At 36.2% G+C, this 20,101-nt stretch overlaps 1 protein-coding gene across 1 annotated transcript in view; it reads right to left on the reverse strand.

Annotated features, from left to right (window-relative positions):
* Window positions 1-11,762, reverse strand: part of LOC139120738 (zinc transporter ZIP13-like) — a 37,582-nt gene extending 25,820 nt beyond the window's left edge. Inside the window, exon 1 of the mRNA XM_070685276.1 lies at window positions 11,330-11,762. Coding sequence (XP_070541377.1) covers window positions 11,330-11,612 — 283 coding nt within the window. The 5' untranslated portion in view covers window positions 11,613-11,762. The remainder of the gene's footprint in view (window positions 1-11,329) is intronic.
* Between the last annotated feature and the right edge of the window lie 8,339 nt (window positions 11,763-20,101).

Below are 20,101 nucleotides of genomic sequence, written 5' to 3' on the forward strand. Positions count from 1 at the left end.
TCGGAGTCGCAGTACAATAACTCAGAGGGTTATCATTATCAGATACTATTTGACCTTTGATTTCAAGTCTGTTCTGTGTAAACAATGGGGAAAATCTGAAAAATATTTATATCTCTTGATGATTAAGTCACATGAATAAAGACCAGTCAAAAACCTATGAATTTACGTGAAATAATTCTGCTGAACTACTATTTCTTCACTGCTGGCCGAATTTTTTAGGAATTCTTAGCAAACATGCTGTATGCAAACCTACTCAGCATGTGAATTGCAGGACCAAAGCTTATATGTGTAGGGTATTCTGAAAACACAGTATTCTTGACTTTGTATTTGAAGTTCAACTCTTCAAGGTACACAATAATGAGATAAGATACTGGGATTTATGTTCCTGTACATGGTACACTTCAGCAATATCCTCAAGGTTAAATGTTTCGGACAATAACTCTGCTATACAATGCAATTGGACATTCTGACAACTGTGCTTGCAATTGGACATAGCGGTAAATTGAAGGTCCATACACTCAATGTCACTTAAAATTCAAGGACTTTCAAGGACTTTTTTAGCAATTTTCAAGGATGTTTTGAGGTCCAAAATACCATTTTCAAGATTTGATTTTACAATTTATCATTTTCATACCTCATTTCACATGATTTTTACCATAGTTAGCTGTTTACAGTTAGAGTTATGTTTGTACTTCAATTCAATTTACTTGGATTTATCCATTTGATGGTGTTCAGTTTTGAACATGTTGTTCTTTCATCTGAAATGAACCATACCACACTCTCTGTCAGTGTGTGTTGAGTAATAAAAGATTGATTGATTGATCATATCATGACTGATCATCTTGTCAGTTTTGAAAATTGTGGGCGGATTATCAATTTCATTTTCAAGGCGTTTCCAAGACTTAAATGGGAGGCTTTAAAATTCAAACACTTCCAGGGACTATATCAGGGTGTAGGGACTCTGGAAATCCAAGTATTTTGTTAATAACTTGATATTATGAAGGATGACAAGGCCGACTTTCATCCATTGAAGGGCATCAGACAAGACAATTATCAACAACAACACAATATCCTTATTGGGAACAATAAAAAAAGATGGCAATTCAGAGGAAATTTTTTATGTTGACAAAATGAAACAGGTAAAGTTAAATTTGTCATTTGTTGAGGACGTAATAGTGTATTGACTGTTTTTCATCAGTCTGAGCCAATACTGAACATGTCAAGTATAGAACCAAAATACTAAATCAAGAAAGGTGATATAAACCAAATCAATCATCTGAAGTACCTGTTATAATGTGCTGTACCTGTACACATGCTGTATGTTATGAGCAATTACAGAAAGGGCCAAAACCTAATGTCACAGATATCTATAAATGACAGCTGTCTACTGCTGTCTTGATGGCAATTTGACAAGTCAGCTCTCTAGACTGTAGACATGTATCAATTAACCCAGTTACGACAATACTAGACTTTGCTCAATATAAGTGTGATCATCCATGTGAGATGATGATGTGATAAGATAAAAAGTGATGGAGGAGTGTAGGTATTGACACAGTACCTCTCTGATTCACACTTTGCATATCTATTGTCCGTTGTCTGTTACAACAACTGTCTGTTGATCTGATTTGAGCAATGTCAAAATTAGCAGTAGCCTGCAGTCTTTCGACAACCGACAGCCATTCTATACTGGTTGCCAAACATTTTAGCACACAGAAGCCACGTAGCATATTTCTAGAAATATCTGTATGTAACATAAATCAGGGATGTAGAAAATGTTGGTTACAGGTGGGGAAAATAAAAATAAAGGCAGTTACAAGTAGTGTGTGAGTATTTTAAGTTTGTGCAAAATGTCCTTATTTTTTTACGAACTAATAATTTTCACAGCAAGCAAATTTTAGCTGACAACCAGTTACTTTGACCGGCTGCTACATTTTCTTTATCCCTGCATAAATAACAAGAGCCTGCATTGCCTGCCCCTGATACTTGAAACTAGTTACCGTAAACTTATGAATTTGAAACAAACCTTTATGCTCAGAAAGAATTTACTTTTTACCGTAAAGGAACTTGTTTAAGCATATGATTTGTTACATTTGACAATCATGCCTGTTATGCAGTTTAATTAGATCGATGTGCCCAGAGTCTGTGATCTATCTAGTGTTTGGTTACTGTATGACAAATGAATCTAACTCTAATGTATTCAGTCTGTGTGTCAATAAGTATCAAGCACAAGGCTGAAGAAGAACAAATTTTGATTTCAAAGTTTTGTTAGAAGAGTACCAATTTACAAATTACAACAGAAAACAAAAGACATTATTTGGAGCTTTCTGTTTGCCTGTACCTGGCTGCTCTCTAAAATTTCAGCAAATGATCTCATGAAATCTGTAATGGCAATCCAGGAATGTGGTAACATAGCACTGAGCTACTGGATGAAGTAAATACAAACCAGGATATGTAATACAAGTGATACTTTTGGAAAGCTTAGACACTGTCTTTGCTGAAAATATAAACTCTTATCAAAGAAAGTATTACAACTGCAGCCTTTGGAATGAATTTTTTGTGATCATTTGACAAACTTTTTATTGGCAGTACTTTGTGACATATTTACATGTGCCTTCCAATTCTGTATTTGTGGATACAATACAAGAGCTTCAAGTAAACTAATCAATCAATCTGTTATTTCAGGTGATGAGATAGTGCTCAGGCCAAAAAAAGATGTGTGTATGGTGACCCAATACATCATGCCTTAACACAATTGACTCGAAACATTGTATGATTTTTTCAAAAATAACTCTGATATCAAGCAATGCATATTTCAGGTGATGGGTTAGAGCTTCGGCCAAAATACAGATACACTGGTGGCCAAACAATTCTACTTTTTTAACAATTGACAATAAAAATTGAGTGATTTTATCATATGCAACTCTAACATTTTTTGCCAATTACTTTTGGTCAAGGCTAGCAACACATAACGAAATAGTGTTCTTCCCTGACCTGTCAATTTTTCCGATGGATGTGACAGGATACAAACATATATTTTCATCTCAGAATGACTGTACTTTAATTTTGCAAATTGACAGTATTTCCTACACTTCAGATGTACAATGTAGGTGTTGCAGAGCTTCTAAAAGACTGTTTGCATTGTACATTTATATGAATTTGTTTCGATTAAAGCTTAGTTGACAGTATACAGATGTACTCATTGCATTTCATTCGAAAATACACTTTCTGGGATATATATCATCAAAATATCTCTCCTGTAACAATAGACTGAAATTACCATGAAAAATTCAACATAATAGAGCAAACTTATACTGGTAACCTGTTACAAATGAAATTGAAGAACTTATACACGTCTTTACTCCTTCAATTCATAATTATTGTGAACAAAGTCGTCTTTGTGGTTAAATGTATTCATTCTGAGCCAAAGATTATACTTTTAGAATCACAGTACAAATCTTATGAAATGAGCTTCCTTTTCATTCTGATTCATTTACAATTCAACACTCTTCTTAAGTTCTGTTGACTAAGGTTCATTACCCTGAATTAGTTTTAGTTTTAATTGTTGCCACTCCATTGATATAAAGAGTACAAGTACATAGTATTGATGATAATAAATTGTAAAAATACCGTCAAGGACAGTGTGCTGGTATTTGGTTTGAATTGGTCCATCAAGAAATATTTAAACTAGAAAAACAAGAATGACAAAAGTACATAACGTCTGAAAGTTTAGGTACTGGAGGTCAACTTTACGAACAGGCTCAGCAGAGGAATGTTTCAACACAGTCCTTCATGGTTTCAGTAGGTCTGCAAATATGTATCAGTTCATGAACAATGACAGGAAATGACTCAAGGTCAGTGGAGTAGCCTGTGTTTCAGTCACTGCCACCACTCCTACACATAATAGGTACATTGCATACAAATAGGTTAGAGATTACAGAATCTCCAACTCAGATGTGTGGGCTGTTTCAGTTAATGCCACCACTCCTGCACATTTGCAGGATTTCCCCTTTTTCTTACCTCATTTGCATATTTTTGACACTGACATGTTCATTTGAACAACGTCACATCTCAACCCCTGGGTCTACCTGTACACCAAATACTTTGATGGTAGGTGCAGCGGTTTAGGAGCTTTTGCATGTGACTGATATACATTCGCACATACATACATGCAGACATACAGACGCCACTGACTCACCATATATGCTCTTTTTGGTATTTATATACATACCAAATATGAGCTAAAAACTATAATTTGAGACATTAATAATGAATATCTTGGATACCATTGACTTTTGCTAATCTCTTATTCCAAGCCTATGATAGTCTTACATGTAAAACACGATGTAACTTCAGAAAAGTACAAACCAGACTTACTACATGTACAGTTAAAATTATGCGTCTGTAATTTAAACTGCCCTGATGATCTTTGTGCTGACTACTGAACTCTTCTACAGCAGGTCAATACAGTTTTCTACTGTTACAGAGAGTAAACTGACATAAAGACGAAAGGAAAGTGACGCTGACAGTACAAAGACCCGATTGTCCCAGAGGGAAAGATCTTTCACATTGCAGCCAATAAAACTTCTGTCCTGGAGATTTCTCATGGTTCAACAATAAATACCATCCGGGTGAAACTGCCCTGATGATCTTTGTGCCAACTACTGAATTTTTCTACAGGGCAATACTGTTTTTCTACTTTTACAGAGAGTAATATCTGACGCAAGGTAAAGACCAAGGGAAAGAGATCTTGATGATACAAAGACCTGATAATTAATGTGTTGCTGGTCCCACAGGGAAAGACCTTTCACCTTGCAGCCAATAAAACTTCTGTAGTGCAGATATCTCATGCTTCTACACTAAAAACACTCCATTCCTGGTAGAATGGAATGTCTATTGAGAGAATGATTTGCCTGGCTACAGTATGAATATTTACCAAGTCCATTGACAATTGAGTATCTTTACATTTGTATATTAAACAATATTCATTAATACACTTTAGATTTAACACTCTTACCAAATGTCACTATTGGTGCCATTCAGTAGCAATGCTACAAGTACCGTACAGCATTGTGTGTGCTTACTCACTGTGACTGAGTTTCCATTCTTGCAATGATAAATGACTGAACTTTTCACTGCAATGATGTCGACTGTCTACAGATCAGTCTACCATGCACAGTAAGTAAAATATCCCATGATTCAGTCTGATTGGTACATGTAAACACTACCACAGATCAAACCTTAAAGTCTATTATCTCTTCACTACACAGAATGCTGTGGTACATTTTTTTGAATTGGCCAAATATTGCTTGTGATCTATTTGAATGCCATATCTAAATGTCTTGAAAAAATACAAGGTAATCACTTCTGTTTGAAGGACAGACAATTTTCCAAGTCATCTGAAATATTTTGCTGTAAAGTAAGGAATCGTAGTTGCACCTGTGTTGTCTGAGAAAGAGACATTGATTTTTAGAATGATATGACAGAAAGCATGCAGAAACATACCATTATTGTGCAATTTGATCTCGACTCTGTTCATTTTAACATCTATTTACTTGATATTTGTATACTCACAATTTGAAAATGAAATTACAAAGAAAAGAACTGAACAGAAGTGTTTGCACAATTACATGTATGTCCATGAGTATAAATCAGAGAGAATTGTGGGAAATTTCACATATGAAACTATGCAGACTGGCAGATTACCAGGTAACTTCAGCAGTTTTGCAAGAAACCACATTACAACTGTTTTTGTTAGATAGCTGATCTTGACAGTACATGTAATAACCAACACGGACAGCAAATTGCTGCCAGTGATCATTGTCTATGAAAATCCTAGATTAGCAAACTTGAGAAGACAGTATCTGTAAGGAAATCACCACTGATAAAAAAGCAATGACTTTGTGAAAGGCTTGAAGTATCTGATGTACATGTACACACTCTATTAATAATCATTATGCCAAATTATTGCATAAATACTTCACGAATTAATTTCCAATCTGTCACTAACTAGATAATCTTTACATTGTATGATTGATCAATGACACTGTGTTGTCACAAAGCTGTAACCTTTAACCCTTTTCCTGCCAGACAGTATCACTTCCCCATCAGCCAAGTCAGTAAAAAGCGGTATTGAGCCAAAACATGACGTATTTTCACCCACTTGGCTTGGTCTGTTATAGCATTTTTAGTCCATAAAAATCAATTTTACAGTATTTGTGTTTTCAACAGCCTTCAAATGTTCAATATTATATTAAAATACACCATATGGAATATGTTGTGTTTCATTATTTTATGATCTTGACCTGATGGTGAAATAAGGACAGTGCAAATTTCTCTTTTCTGCAAATAGTATAGCAAGTGACCTGGCATTAATACATCTCTGCTATAACATTTCAAAGTGAATAATTACGGAACTTCTTGGATCATAATTGAGATTACAATACTATAATTTCAGACTGTATAAGTTCACATGAACAAGTTGTTTCTGAAAAATGATTATGAATTTTTTCTCATCAACATTAAGGAAAACATACTGGAAATTTAATTATGTAAATTTCATTAGACTTAGCTGGAATCTGAGTGAGGTCACTGGAGACCTATAAGCCACCCTTTGGGTTTAAAGATTTTTTCACCATAATGGAATATGTCTCAATAAATTACATGTTTTGCCAAAATTTGCAAAAACCTGAATGTGGTAATCACAAAGTGAAAAAATTTAGACCAGAGAAGATGGATAGATAGATCAAAGATGATCAGGGATTGTAAAATTAAATAATTAATTGAGTGATTGCTTATTGCACATATGAGAATAATGTCCGTTTTATAAAACACTAACATCTTCACACACACACACACACACACACACATACACACATACATACACATACATACACATACGTGACGATATTTGATATATTTGATATATTTTGAAGTACCCATACAGCTGTAATTGATTCATTAAAATTGTATGTGCATATTTAGAGACATGTCGCAAAAATTCACGTTGAGTTTTTACATTGAAAACAACATATCTAGAAGTTCTTATATGTGTAATATGTCAAGCCTAGGGGCTATTCGAAAGCTTGAAAATGTCATAAATATTTAATCCTCCAACGATACATGAACACGTAGAGTGTTAACATCACCATGGTTTGGCCCAATCCATTTGTTATCAAAGGTAAATGTGGACCTGTTTACAGGGAATTGGGGTGAACAGCTAGGTTAAATCAAGCATTAATTTCTCATTAGGCTTTTCTTACATATTTATTTTACAATGGCTTGGATACATGTACACACACGGTAGATACCAGTTGACATATAAATTGAATTTCTGGCATGGTTATAACATAAAGCTGTATGTGAAAGTGTGATTTGGGGTTAGCTTTTAGAGGTAAATTTCATGGAAACTGACAATAGTTCAAAAAACATGTAATACTGGACAAAAAGTGGTTATTTCCCTGTAATTTAATTGTAACATGGCATTTTATTTTATCAGAATAACACATGTACGTTACATGTGTGCCCATTAAATCAAGTATATTTGTTCAAACACTACTTGCATGTAATTTCAACTGAATACTAATATCTTTCAATCAGTCTGGTATATGCACAGTGAGTACAGCATCATAGACTTTTCTGATTCAAACAAGCCTGAACACAAATTTACAAGAAATTTAATTGGCAGTGATCGACTATACCAAAGACAGTTTAACAAAAACAACAAAACATCTGTCAGTATAACATATTGTTGACATTTTTGTAATTTGAACATGTGTATCTGAAAGAAGACATTTCTTCAAATTAACCAAAGTTCTACCAGGATTCCAGCAGATACATGTTACTGTAAGCCATTGCCAAATTCATATCACCATCAGGTCTAGGTGGTTATAGCCTATTCCATATGTTGCATTTTAACAAAGATTTTAAAACATGAAGGCTCTGAAAACATATTTAATACTGTAACTGATGGCTATGAATGTACTTTTTATGGACTTGGTAGATGGGGGTGAACACGCCTGGCACGATTAACCCTTTTCCTGCCAGACAGTAATAACTGTATCACTTCCCAATCAGCCAAGTCAGTAAAAAGCGGTATTGAGCAAAAAAATGAAGTATTTTCACTCACTTGGCTTGGTATGTTATAGCATCTTTTGTCCAAAAAATCAACTTTACAGTATTATGTTTTCAACAGCCTTCAAATGTACAGTATTATGTTAAAATACATCATATGGAATACGTTGTGTTTCATTAATTTTAACCATCTTGACCTGGTGGTGAAATATGGACTTGGCAGGAAAAGGGTTAAGGGTTACTAAAATATTATATTTAGTAAAAGCATAGCAATTATAATCTTACATTTCATGGTAAACTAGCAATCAAAACTTTACAAACAATCTCAAGAAAAATACTGATTCCATTTCAGTTTTTTTGATATGTAGACTGGTTATTTAGTCTTTCACACTGGCAGACATCACCACGGTCCCTAGGAACTGTGACATCACCAATCATATCACATATGCATGATTGCTAAAAAAATGACGGTCAGCAAATATCGATTAGTTATTAATCTACAAACACAGTTGGGGATCAAGGAGGTGATGATATCATTTTGCATTGATATTGGTGATAACATATGATTAAAAGATTATAAAATCTCATTTGAATCAAATTATATGGTTGACAATTGGTAACAGCTGCTGATTATAGAATAGCATGTGTCTGTGTTTGCTTTTGTATTTGAAATCTGTTTAATTTCACACGTATTTTGAGAGAGCTAATTTCAAAACCATTTTCACTTCACTAGTTTTCATGTGAAAGTGAATTTCAAACCTGGATTATTTCACTAGTTTCTGTGTGAAAATTAATTTCAAATCTATATATGATGATCTACTGCACACCCAGTGAAAGAATATTACACTTTTCAAATTCTCATTGGCTGAACTACACTCAGAGCCACCTAGCACAGCTAACATGTATATACCAGTAGTGGCTATTTTGAAAATGGAAGAATTCTTATCATTCACACTGTAGGTAATTTATCAATGTGTGATGCTGTTTATACAGTTCTATAAGACTAATTTGTATATGTTTTGCAAAATCCAATTTCATGAAATATGTACCATTCACAAACAACAACAACAACAACATAACATGATACAACATGCTTTTAAAGAAATCATCATGTATCTGTAACCCTGCGTCTTTATAAAATCAGCGAACATGCAAAATACATGATATCACCTTGTTTCATCAGAAAGTTGGCTATAAATAATGATTTTTATATTTATTAAAAATAGCCTGACACATCAAATATCAAGTCAACCACTAACAATTATTCTTGTACTCAATCCTGGGAAACAAAAATCACTAACAGGGAAGAATTTGTATCTGCAATGACAAAAAACAATATAATGTCAAGGAGTGTTTGAAAGTATAGTTTTATATAAAGTTACATTTATTAGGGTTAGGGTAAATGACAGCCAGCTTAGACAGTTGTTGCGGTCTGCAGCAAACAAGATATTTTGCAAAACAGGAATTATCGGTAGAGTTTTACTTTCATGTTATTTTGTGTTCAGTCGCAACTGTGAAAACTATGATATTACCTTTATGTACATCTCATGCACACTATTCCCGATAGTCTGGTTGTCTGTATGTGGGTGTAGAGTTACAATAGCTCTCATCATTTGGTTCCCAGTCTCTAATCCAAACCCAAAAGGGCCCTTTTCAGTGGCACAGATTTTCAAAAAGATATTTACTGTAACTAAATATTTTCTCTTGTCAGCAATACAAATGTTCAACATGGTTTAAATGTTTTAGTCATGTGTCCTGTTCTTTAACCCACAGACATAGTTGTAATTTGCCGTTTATCAATGGGTCAGTTAATGTGTCTGTGTGGCACAAGAAACCTGGCAGAACTGAGAAACATATTCGCTAAGTGTGCTAAAATTAAAAAAAAGAGATTCTATGATTGTCCATGGCAACCAGTCAACGAGAACAATATTGATGTAAGTACCATGAAATGTCACTTTTCAATGTTAATTTTATGAAAGCAAAGGTGAACAGGAAAACTCCTAGACATACATGTATGATTTTTTGGCTATTCTTCACAGCGATGAACTCTAGAGGACTCTCCTTGTTGGTCACAAACTTCAAAACTATTAAAAGTTAGATCTATCTTTTTCAGTACATTTTTGAACTATAATGACATATTAACCACAATTTTCTGAAATAGTGTGATTTTTGTGAGTTTTGATGGCGTTGACAGAAAATGTGCTACATCACGTGGAGGGAAGTTAAGGTCATTGTAACTGTGAAAACAGTTGAAAATGGAAGTACAGCTATACATGTATGCAAACTGGGGGCTGGCCTATTACTGCCTAATGATGTACGTATCTGAAATTCAACCCCATTTTATATACTGGATTATAGGCCTGTAAACAGTAGTGTATACCTGGAGTGTAGTACACCTGGACTCTATCAACATTTAAAAGGAAAACAACTCTTCCGGTCTTGTTGATATATTCTGAATCGAAGTGACGCCTGGCCTGGCAAATGGCAAATTTCAACGCTATAGTACTACTCTGACAGCGTCTGCACAGAAATTCCCTCATATATGCCTATATCCCTAGCCTCTTAATTTTACATTGTCTGGGCTGCAAAACAAACTCTCCACGAGTTCCGGCAACTCTCATTGTAGACTACAAAGGTATAAACATTAACATACAATAGACAAGGAAGTTGAGTATGATTGGGATCCGGGTATAGACGCTGTAGTGGAGACATATTTGAATGTGCATTAAAGTGTCTATTGTCAGTCAAAGAAAGTGGGCATACACATACATGATGACGTTTACACATTGCTCTTTCCTTGTCCATGGCTGAAACCTATAGATGGTAAGCCATGGAGCTTTCTTGCCTCTAAATCGGGCAGTAGGTTTCAGAACTATTGAAAAACTACCTCCATGGGCCCTCTGAGATAATGGAAGTGGCCCATTTTCGCTATCACTTTTACTGTAAATCGGCCTTCACACAAGTTCACTGATCCCCTGACATTGTTCACGGTCTATTTCATGGAGCCGACTGGCGTAAACACATTAAACAAACGCCATGAACGGACAGCGCAACCAAGAAACCAATGGTCTCGTGTTAAACTTCTTCCTAAACCTCTGTTCAAAGCCCGATCCCGTGATTTCGTACGGAGATCGTTCAGCAGGCGTTACGTCAGCAGATCAACAACGACTATGTGGCGAGAGGGTATGCCTACAATAACAACATAAGCTCAGACTTGACCGCGGTCAAAGTATAAGAGCATAAGTTAAAGATACAGTACCTTCTTTATACTTTGAGGGATCACCACATAACGGTATCACCAGTAATGGAAACACACCACTCAGTCCAACGAGAATAGTTGCCAAAAGTGTGTACACCCAGACTTCAAATAAGGAGCTGTCCTTTGCGATAACATAAAACTTATTTTGCTCTTCGTCCAGGAAATCCGGTTCTTGGGATACAACTTTGCCAGTATGTTTTGCTCGATGAATTTCACCCGCAACGGATATTAAATACAATGTGACAAGAACACCAACGATCAGAAGCGACCTCGTCGGTGCCATATCAGCAGAGTTAATGTCTACCTGAGCCGTGAAGACCTTAATCAGCTGATATGTTTTCGTACTATCTGGCGTCGCCTCCTCTCCCACTCTCGGAAGCAGTGAAGCTGTGACACTAGCGATAGCACTGGCGATAGTCTCGTTTCCAGATTTCACAATAACATTTACTCCTAGTGGACACTGAGGGCGACATCACTGACGTTGGGTTACCGCACCGAACTGTTCGCTGAGCACACCACAAAGCGTTACATGTAAATCCGAACTGGTTTATTAAGACCCATTAAACAAATAATTAAAAACGACTACACAATGATGGCCTACGCGCATTGAAAAGCCAAGGGATTTTTGCAGTCATCTGAAGTTTTGTTTCATCTGGTCAAGTTCCGACAGAAATAAAACAATGATGAAATCAGCAGGGTTCGCCTGACCTTTCTCATGATTTCGATCGCTTATGGCCAGCTCTAGTCGGCGAAGTCATCAATCAATGCATACACTGCAATGTTTTCTTAGTATAGACGTCGAGGAAATTGTATGAGAGAAAAGTGCAATAATTAAATAATAGTTAAACACATGACTGTGATGGCAATATCACGATTTGTGGCCCGCCCAAGGTATCAGTACTATAGGTGAGGTATAATAATACTGGATGGCACATTTTGATAGTGGACATGCAGACTTTACGGGAATCCTATATAACATTGATTCCTATAAACGTATCGCCCCTCTTGATAAAACTCCCATTCTTTACGAAAGCAAGTTTTGAGCCGATCCATTTTTTGTGTGAACACATTCTGCAGAAAAAATCCTTTGCATCGTCGTGTTCTTTGTAGGCAGGGTAATCAAATTCACGATAATGCTAATCATCGAAAAAATCTATAGAAGTTCCACGAGATCAAAGGCTTTCAAAGATAAATGCTGCAATGATAGATAACTTGGAGCTGGAACTGGCAGTGATATCTAAGGCATTTCTAAACATGGACTTTACAGTAAATTTTCAGGCGCAATGACATTCTAAAGTTTGCGTCATCACACAAAAGTTTTTAACTAACAAGTCCCATCTTCCTTGCTCCTTCAAAGATATATTTTATTGAGCGTTTGACACTTGATAATTGATCCATACACTATTAATGACCAAAAACCCGGGAGCTTCAAGCTTCGGATTTCAATGGTAACTCAAAATAATTTCAATGGTAACATTACAAAAAGTACATCACGTAACATAATGGAGATATCTCCGAGGAAAACGTCAAGTGCGGTTCGCAGGAGCGCACGCGCATTGAGCACTCCGGTGTGACAACGACAGTCTCGAAGCAATCTTCCGTTCTCGTTTTTTAACTCTGGTTCGTGATCGTGACGACACGGCACTATTTCGTCATGAATTGAGAGAATGAATCGCAAAGAGTAATGTGGAACATGACGAAACAAAGGGAACCTCAGAAAAAGCGTCAAATTGCCTATGTACACTTTGCTGTTGATAAGCTCTCTCAATCGCTAGAATAATTTCCTAATTATTCGAAATGTTGGGTCTGTTGACGATCTCCGTGATCGCGAGTTTTTTAATGCCAAGGATAATGAAGGTAGACAAGTATGGTGTTGACCAAGACATGGATAGGTATGTAGATTCCATCCTTATTTTGCCTCACCTCGTATTCGTTTACTACATTTCCATTAACTCATGCTTCGGACTCAGCAAGGCTGCAACCGTCGATACGGTAGGGCAATTGACTGAAAAGCGGAAATTCTCTCAGAATGCAATGTAATAATTGAATTAAAATTTCGTATACGCCACCGGAATGATATTTTGGAAAACGATCCTTGGTAAAAGTTAAGCTTATTAAATACGAAACACATATCTTAGCTTACTTATGTGCAACAGAATAATTTTAAGTAATGAACTTTTACGTTACTGTTATTATCAAAGGTACAACTCGAATTATACCTCTATTGTTCTTTAGAATGAGAAGGCATTTGAGGGCTGAGAGAAGTCGTGAAGAAGCCAGACACAGTAACAGAAGAGGTGGACAAGCACAACGTGTACGCATACATCGTCGCCCGCCAAACCCTCTTGTCCGGGCAGCTTGATGCTCCCCGAAATGGGAGACTGTTGTCGAAGTAACGGACCCGTCCGAGCGGACATAGGGCTTGAAACATCGCACGAGCGAAAACATGTCACCTGTCGTAGATGCTCCCTAATCGAGAAACAAAGGTGCTTGATATGTTTATTATCATGTTTATTTCAGATTTAAATGGTCCATAGAAAAGAAAAACAAAGATTTTATAAGTGAGGGGCTAGGTTTTATAATGGCTGTTGCCTATGCGATATGACAGTCCGATCCTGTCATTATATTGCAAACAATTGTTTGGGAATTTAGTCGTTTTGAATTCCATAGTTTTAACAAGGACTTTTCTGAAATAATCACCGTCTAATACCAAATAGAAATAAATAATTTTAAAGTAATCATAATGCACTGTAGCGACGAGATTGTATAGTGTTTGTTGTTTTTAAGATGTGGGGTTTTTTAGTACAGTAATATAATTTCTGGTTTGCTTTTCAATAGGGTAGTGTACTTGCTGAAGAAGACCAGGTCTCGAACACTTTGGTTGATATACACCTCTGCTATAAACAATATTTTGTCAAGCCAAGTAACCTAGTCGCTGATGACAACTTGACATCATATTTATCACATCAATTTTATTTTGTTTTGTTTTTTTCATACTTCAAGCATTTCATGTAGGAGCATTTTGTCGAGTTCTTATATTACGATAAGTTTATATTTTCTTATATTTTAGAAGTGTTGCTGCTTGCTCTTGAACTTTAGGGTTTATACAAATTTCATTCCGAATTTTAATAAACATCATTTTCATGATAGACACTCGTGTAATCCTTTATATTTGAGGTAAGTCATGTGATGAAGCCGACAGTTATATGAGTCAAGAGGTGTAACACTCTGTTTGAAGTCAGCTACGACCTTTCGTTAGCATCGTCTGTGAAACTTTCAGATGAAAAGTCCCAAGCCCAGAAAGAGTCACATTTAGGTCTCATTCTCACTCAGTTTGTAATTGTATAGGGTGTGAGGGCTATATGTTCTCACCAGCTCATTCAAAACTTTGTTCATGGTGTATTGGTTGATTTACCCACTTTTAAGATTCCTCCTATTACGTACGACTTTGTTTATTTGTCATTGTTACAAGCGAAATCTACAGGTATTGATAATGTCAATCACAAGCTTTTAAAAATTGGTGCTTCAGTAATTTCAAATAGTCTCACTCACATGTTCAATATGAGTCTACAGCATTGTACTTTTCCAAATGTTTTTAAGTGTGCAAGGGTTGTTCCCCTTTATAAAGGCACAGGCGATATTTGTGACATGTTAAACTATCGTCCTATTTCTATCTTGCCTGCCCTTTCAAAAATACTGGAAAGACATGTCCACAATGCATTGTTTGGGTACTTTTCTACTGCTAATTTGCTTTTTGACACGCAATCTGGTTTCAGAAAGAACTACTCCTGTCAAACGGCATTAATCCGTTTAACTGATGAAATTTTGAAAAATATTGATCATGGGTTTCTTAATGGCGTGATTCTACTTGACTTGTCCAAGGCCTTTGACCTTATTGATCATGACCTTTTATTGAAAAAGCTATCTTTGTACGGATTGTCTGAATGTACTGTTAACTGGTTTAACTCTTATCTGGCAAATCGCCAGCAAGTTGTTGACTACATGGGTAGTATTTCTGTTAGACATGATGTTACAGTAGGCGTTCCACAAGGCTCAATTTTAGGCCCTCTTTTATTCATGATCTTTATGAACGACATGTCTTTATTCGTTGATTCTTCTACTTTACATATGTATGCAGATGACCAAACAATGTTAGCAAAGGGTAAATGCATTACTGATGTTAACGATGCAATACGAAAAGATATCACTCCTATTTCAAATTGGATTACTACGAATCATATGCGAATTAATGCCAGGAAATCGAAATGCCTTCTGATTACAACCCATTCTAAGCGCAGTCGTCTGAATGAAACTCACAGTTCATTATCTGTACAGGTTGCTGACACTTTTATTCCTCAAGTACAATGTGGTGGAATTTTAGGGGTAACACTTGATGAAACGTTATCATGGAACGTCCATATAGGTAATTTATGCAAAATACTTAGTCAACGAATTGGTTTACTGCGCAGATTACGTCGATATATCCCTTTTGATAGTCGTAGTATCTTATATCATGGTCTCATACAGAGTACTTTAGATTATTGTTGTGTTGTTTGGGGTAATGCAACGGCAACTAATCTTGACAAAGTTTATACTCTTCAAAAACGGGCGTTACGCACACTTTTTGAGTTGTCAATTGATTTTCCCTCCGATGCTTTATTTTCTAGATTCAATGTTATGTCGATTAGACAGAGAATTTTTTATTTAATGGCACTTTTAAGTTTCAAATGTATGAATGGTTATGCTCCACAATATTTATCTAATTTATTTACTCCACAAAGTAATGTTCATGATTATTTTACACGCTCTACTGCACGTGAGAATTATCATGTACCAAGATGTGTTTTAGGCACTGGACAACGTAGTTTTCATTTCCGTGCCACGAAAGTTTGGAATTCATTACCGAGTGAAGTGAAAAATTTGACTAGTCTGTACACATTCAAATGTAAACTGAAAGAATATGTTAAAAGAAATGTTCCCCTTTAGTATACTTTGCTTTCTTGTATTGACAGATGTATTTTTTTCCTTTAATTTTTCGAAAATTGTATGGCCCCGATGAAAATTACTATTTCAGTAACTCGGCCGCTCAGTAAAAGTGTAAATAAAAATAAAAAAAAAAAGAAAAAAAGAAAAAAAGACATGATAAACATTTTCCTACTACAATAAAGACACGTGGATATGATAGTCATTTTGTCTTTGAGTGTTGGGATTTATGGAACGAATGAAACAATCGAATGGCTGCATTGTGTACGGCGAAAAAAACAATGGCATGTTGCAAGTTTGTAAAAACTTGTAGTTTGGATGTACTTGATAGAAAGGAAAATGACATTTTAGCAATAAGGCCAAGAAAATAAAAAAGTTCGTTTCAAATCCTGGACATATTGCAAAAATGATGCGGTGACGCGGGTTTTTTTTTCAATTTTTTAATTGTTCAACAAGAACGCGTAAAAAACGTGAAATCGACATAGGAATGCACGCAGGCACTAATATACAGCAGTGTTGCATTGGTATTTTTGTATAGTTTCAGTTCTGTGGTTTGACTTTCAGTTGACTTTTAGTGCAGCAATGCACAGCCTTGTCAGCTTACATTTCTGAATGGAATGTTAGTGTCAGTTATTTTGTTCACAGTTCTGTTTTATACAGTTCTGTGTTATGCATTATCGTGGCATATTTTTGCTTTCATTTTTTTCATTTTTAATATTTCCTCATGAGCAGAAAAACAAGGTTGACGCGACGGGTCTGAATTGACGCGCGCGAGGATAAGAAACAAACTTTTTTTCTCGGTCTAAACCTGTAGTCGATATGTCTATTCGAAATACATATATTGTTTGGCTGTGAAAATGTCACGGATTGGCAAAGTCACCAAATAATACACACACTGCAGTGTTTTCATAATATACACGTCGAGAAAATTGTATGAGCGAGAAGTGTAATAGCACTGCGTGGCATATTGTGATTGGAATTTCTTTTTCATAGTGGACATGCCGATTTTGGCGGAATTCCGCTTATCGTATCGTCCCTCATCATGAAACTCACACTTATTCATGAAAGCAAATTCCGAGCCGATATATTTTTTGTGAAGACACATTTTGCACAAAATATGCTTCAGCGTTGTTGTGTTCTTTGTAGGTAGTGTAATCAAATTCACAGCAATGCTAATCGTCGAAAAAAAATATATAGAAGTTCAACGAGATCAAAAGCTGTAACGCAACATAACTTGGAGCTGCAACTGGCTGTGATATTTAGGAATTTCTAAACATTGACTTTTCATTTTTTTTAAGCACAAGGACATTCTAGTGTTTGCGTCATTAAACAAAAGTTTGTCATCATTTCGGTAGCCTGTCACTCACAAGTCCAATCTTCCTTGCTCCTTGAAAGATATTTTTTCTGGAGCGTTTTAGACTTGATAATTGATCCATACATTATTAATAACCAAAAACCCGGGAGCTTTGAGCTTGGATTTCAATGGTAACTCAAAATAATTTCAATGGTAACATTACAAAAAGTACAACACGTAACATAATGGAGATATCTCCGAGGAAAACGTCAAGTGCGGTTCGCAGGAGCGCACGCGCATTGAGCACTCCGGTGTGACAACGGCAGTCTCGAAGCAATCTTCCGTTCTCGTTTTTTAACTCTGGTTCGTGATCGTGACGACACGGCACTATTTCGTCATGAATTGAGAGAATGAATCGCAAAGAGTAATGTGGAACATGACGAAACAAAGGGAACCTCAGAAAAAGCGTCAAATTGCCTATGTACACTTTGCTGTTGATAAGCTCTCTCAATCGCTAGAATAATTTCCTAATTATTCGAAATGTTGGGTCTGTTGACGATCTCCGTGATCGCGAGTTTTTTAATGCCAAGGATAATGAAGGTAGACAAGTATGGTGTTGACCAAGACATGGATAGGTATGTAGATTCCATCCTTATTTTGCCTCACCTCGGACTCGTTTACTACATTTCCATTAACTCATGCTTCGGACTCAGCAAGGCTGCAACCGTCAATACGGTAGGGCAATTGACTGAAAAAAAGCGGAAATTCTCTCAAAATGCAATGTAATAATTAAATTGAAATATTTCGTCTACGCCACAGGAATGATATTCTGGAAAACGATCCTTGGTAAAAGTTAAGCTTATTAAAGACGAAACACATATCTGAGCTTACTTACGTGCGACAGAATAATTTTAAGTAATGAACTTTTACGTTACTGTTATTATCGAAGGTACAACTCAAATTATACCTTTACTGTTCTTTAGAATGAGAAGGCATTTGAGGGCTGACAGAAGTCGTGAAGAAGCCAGACGCAGTTACAGAAGAGGTGGACAAGGACAACGTGTACGCATACAACCTCGCCCGCCAAACCCTCTTGTCCGGGCAGCTTGATGCTCCCCGAAATGAGAGACTGTTGTGGAAGCCATGGAGCCGTGCAAGCGGACGATGGTACACATAGGGTTTCAAACATCGAACGAGTGAAAGCATGTCACCTGTCGTAGATGCGCCCTAATCGAGAACAGAGGTGCTGAAGATGTTTATTAAGTGAGGGGTAAGTGTTATAATGGCCGCTGTCTATGCGATATGATAGTCCGATCCTGTCCTATTATTGCAAACAATTGTTTGGGAATTCAGTCGTTTATACTCCATAGTTTGAACAGGGGCTTTTCTAGATAGTCACCGTCTAATGTCAAATAGAAGCTAAATTTCTTTAGAGCAATCCTAATGCACTGTGGCGGTGAGGTCGGATAGTGTTTGTAATTACGAAGATGTCGGTTTTTTATTACAGTAATTTAATAATTTCTCGTTTGCTTTTCAATAGGGGTGTGTACTTGATGAAGAAGACCAGGTCTGGAACACTTTCGTTGATACAGCTCTGCTATAAAAAGATTTTGTCAAGTAAAGGAACCTATTCGTTGATTACAACTTGATATCAACATTTATTGTATTGATTTTATTTTGTTTCTTCATACTTCAAGAATTATTTCTAGAAACATTTTGTCGAGTTCTTATTTTACGATAAGTTTATTTTTTTATAGTTTAGAAGTGTTGCTGCTTGCTCTTGAACTTTAAGGGTTTATACAAATTTCATTTCGAATTTTAATAAACATCATTTTCATGATAGACACTCGTGTAATCCTTTATATTTGAGGTAAGTCATGTGATGAAGCCGACAGTTATATGAGTCAAGAGGTGTAACACTCTGTTTGAAGTCAGCTACGACCTTTCGTTAGCATCGTCTGTGAAACTTTCAGATGAAAAGTCCCAAGCCCAGAAAGAGTCACATTTAAGTCTCATTCTCACTCAGTTTGTAACTTTAGGGTGTGAGGGCTCTGAGGGAACATTTGTTTTTACGGGAAGAGGTGGGGGTCGGTGGAATTTGAGGGACAAATGGAATGTAAAAAGCGACCCCCCTCCAAATCAAATTTCTAAAATTTGACCTCCCCAAAATGTGACCCCCCAAAAATTCATCAGACTTGATTCATTAACCCTTCGCACCCTATGGCCTAGGGCTGCAAAATTAGGCCCCTCGAAAGTGTTTGCAAGAAAAAGAGTTACCCACCCCTTGAATGTTCATGCACCAAAAACAGCGACCCTCCCCAGATGTCACAGTTCGTATCAATAATATCTTAATTGAATTATAATTTCCCATTTGACTTTTGAACTGTCAAGAATCCTTTTGAACTTTACAAATAATTACTGGGTGATATTCCAATATCATATTGGGTTTTCAGATCTGCTCTTTCAAATATAATATTCTCGTCACGTACATTTAT

The sequence above is a fragment of the Ptychodera flava genome, chromosome 20 (assembly GCF_041260155.1).
Source record: "Ptychodera flava strain L36383 chromosome 20, AS_Pfla_20210202, whole genome shotgun sequence".
Classification (NCBI taxonomy): Eukaryota; Metazoa; Hemichordata; class Enteropneusta; family Ptychoderidae; genus Ptychodera; species Ptychodera flava.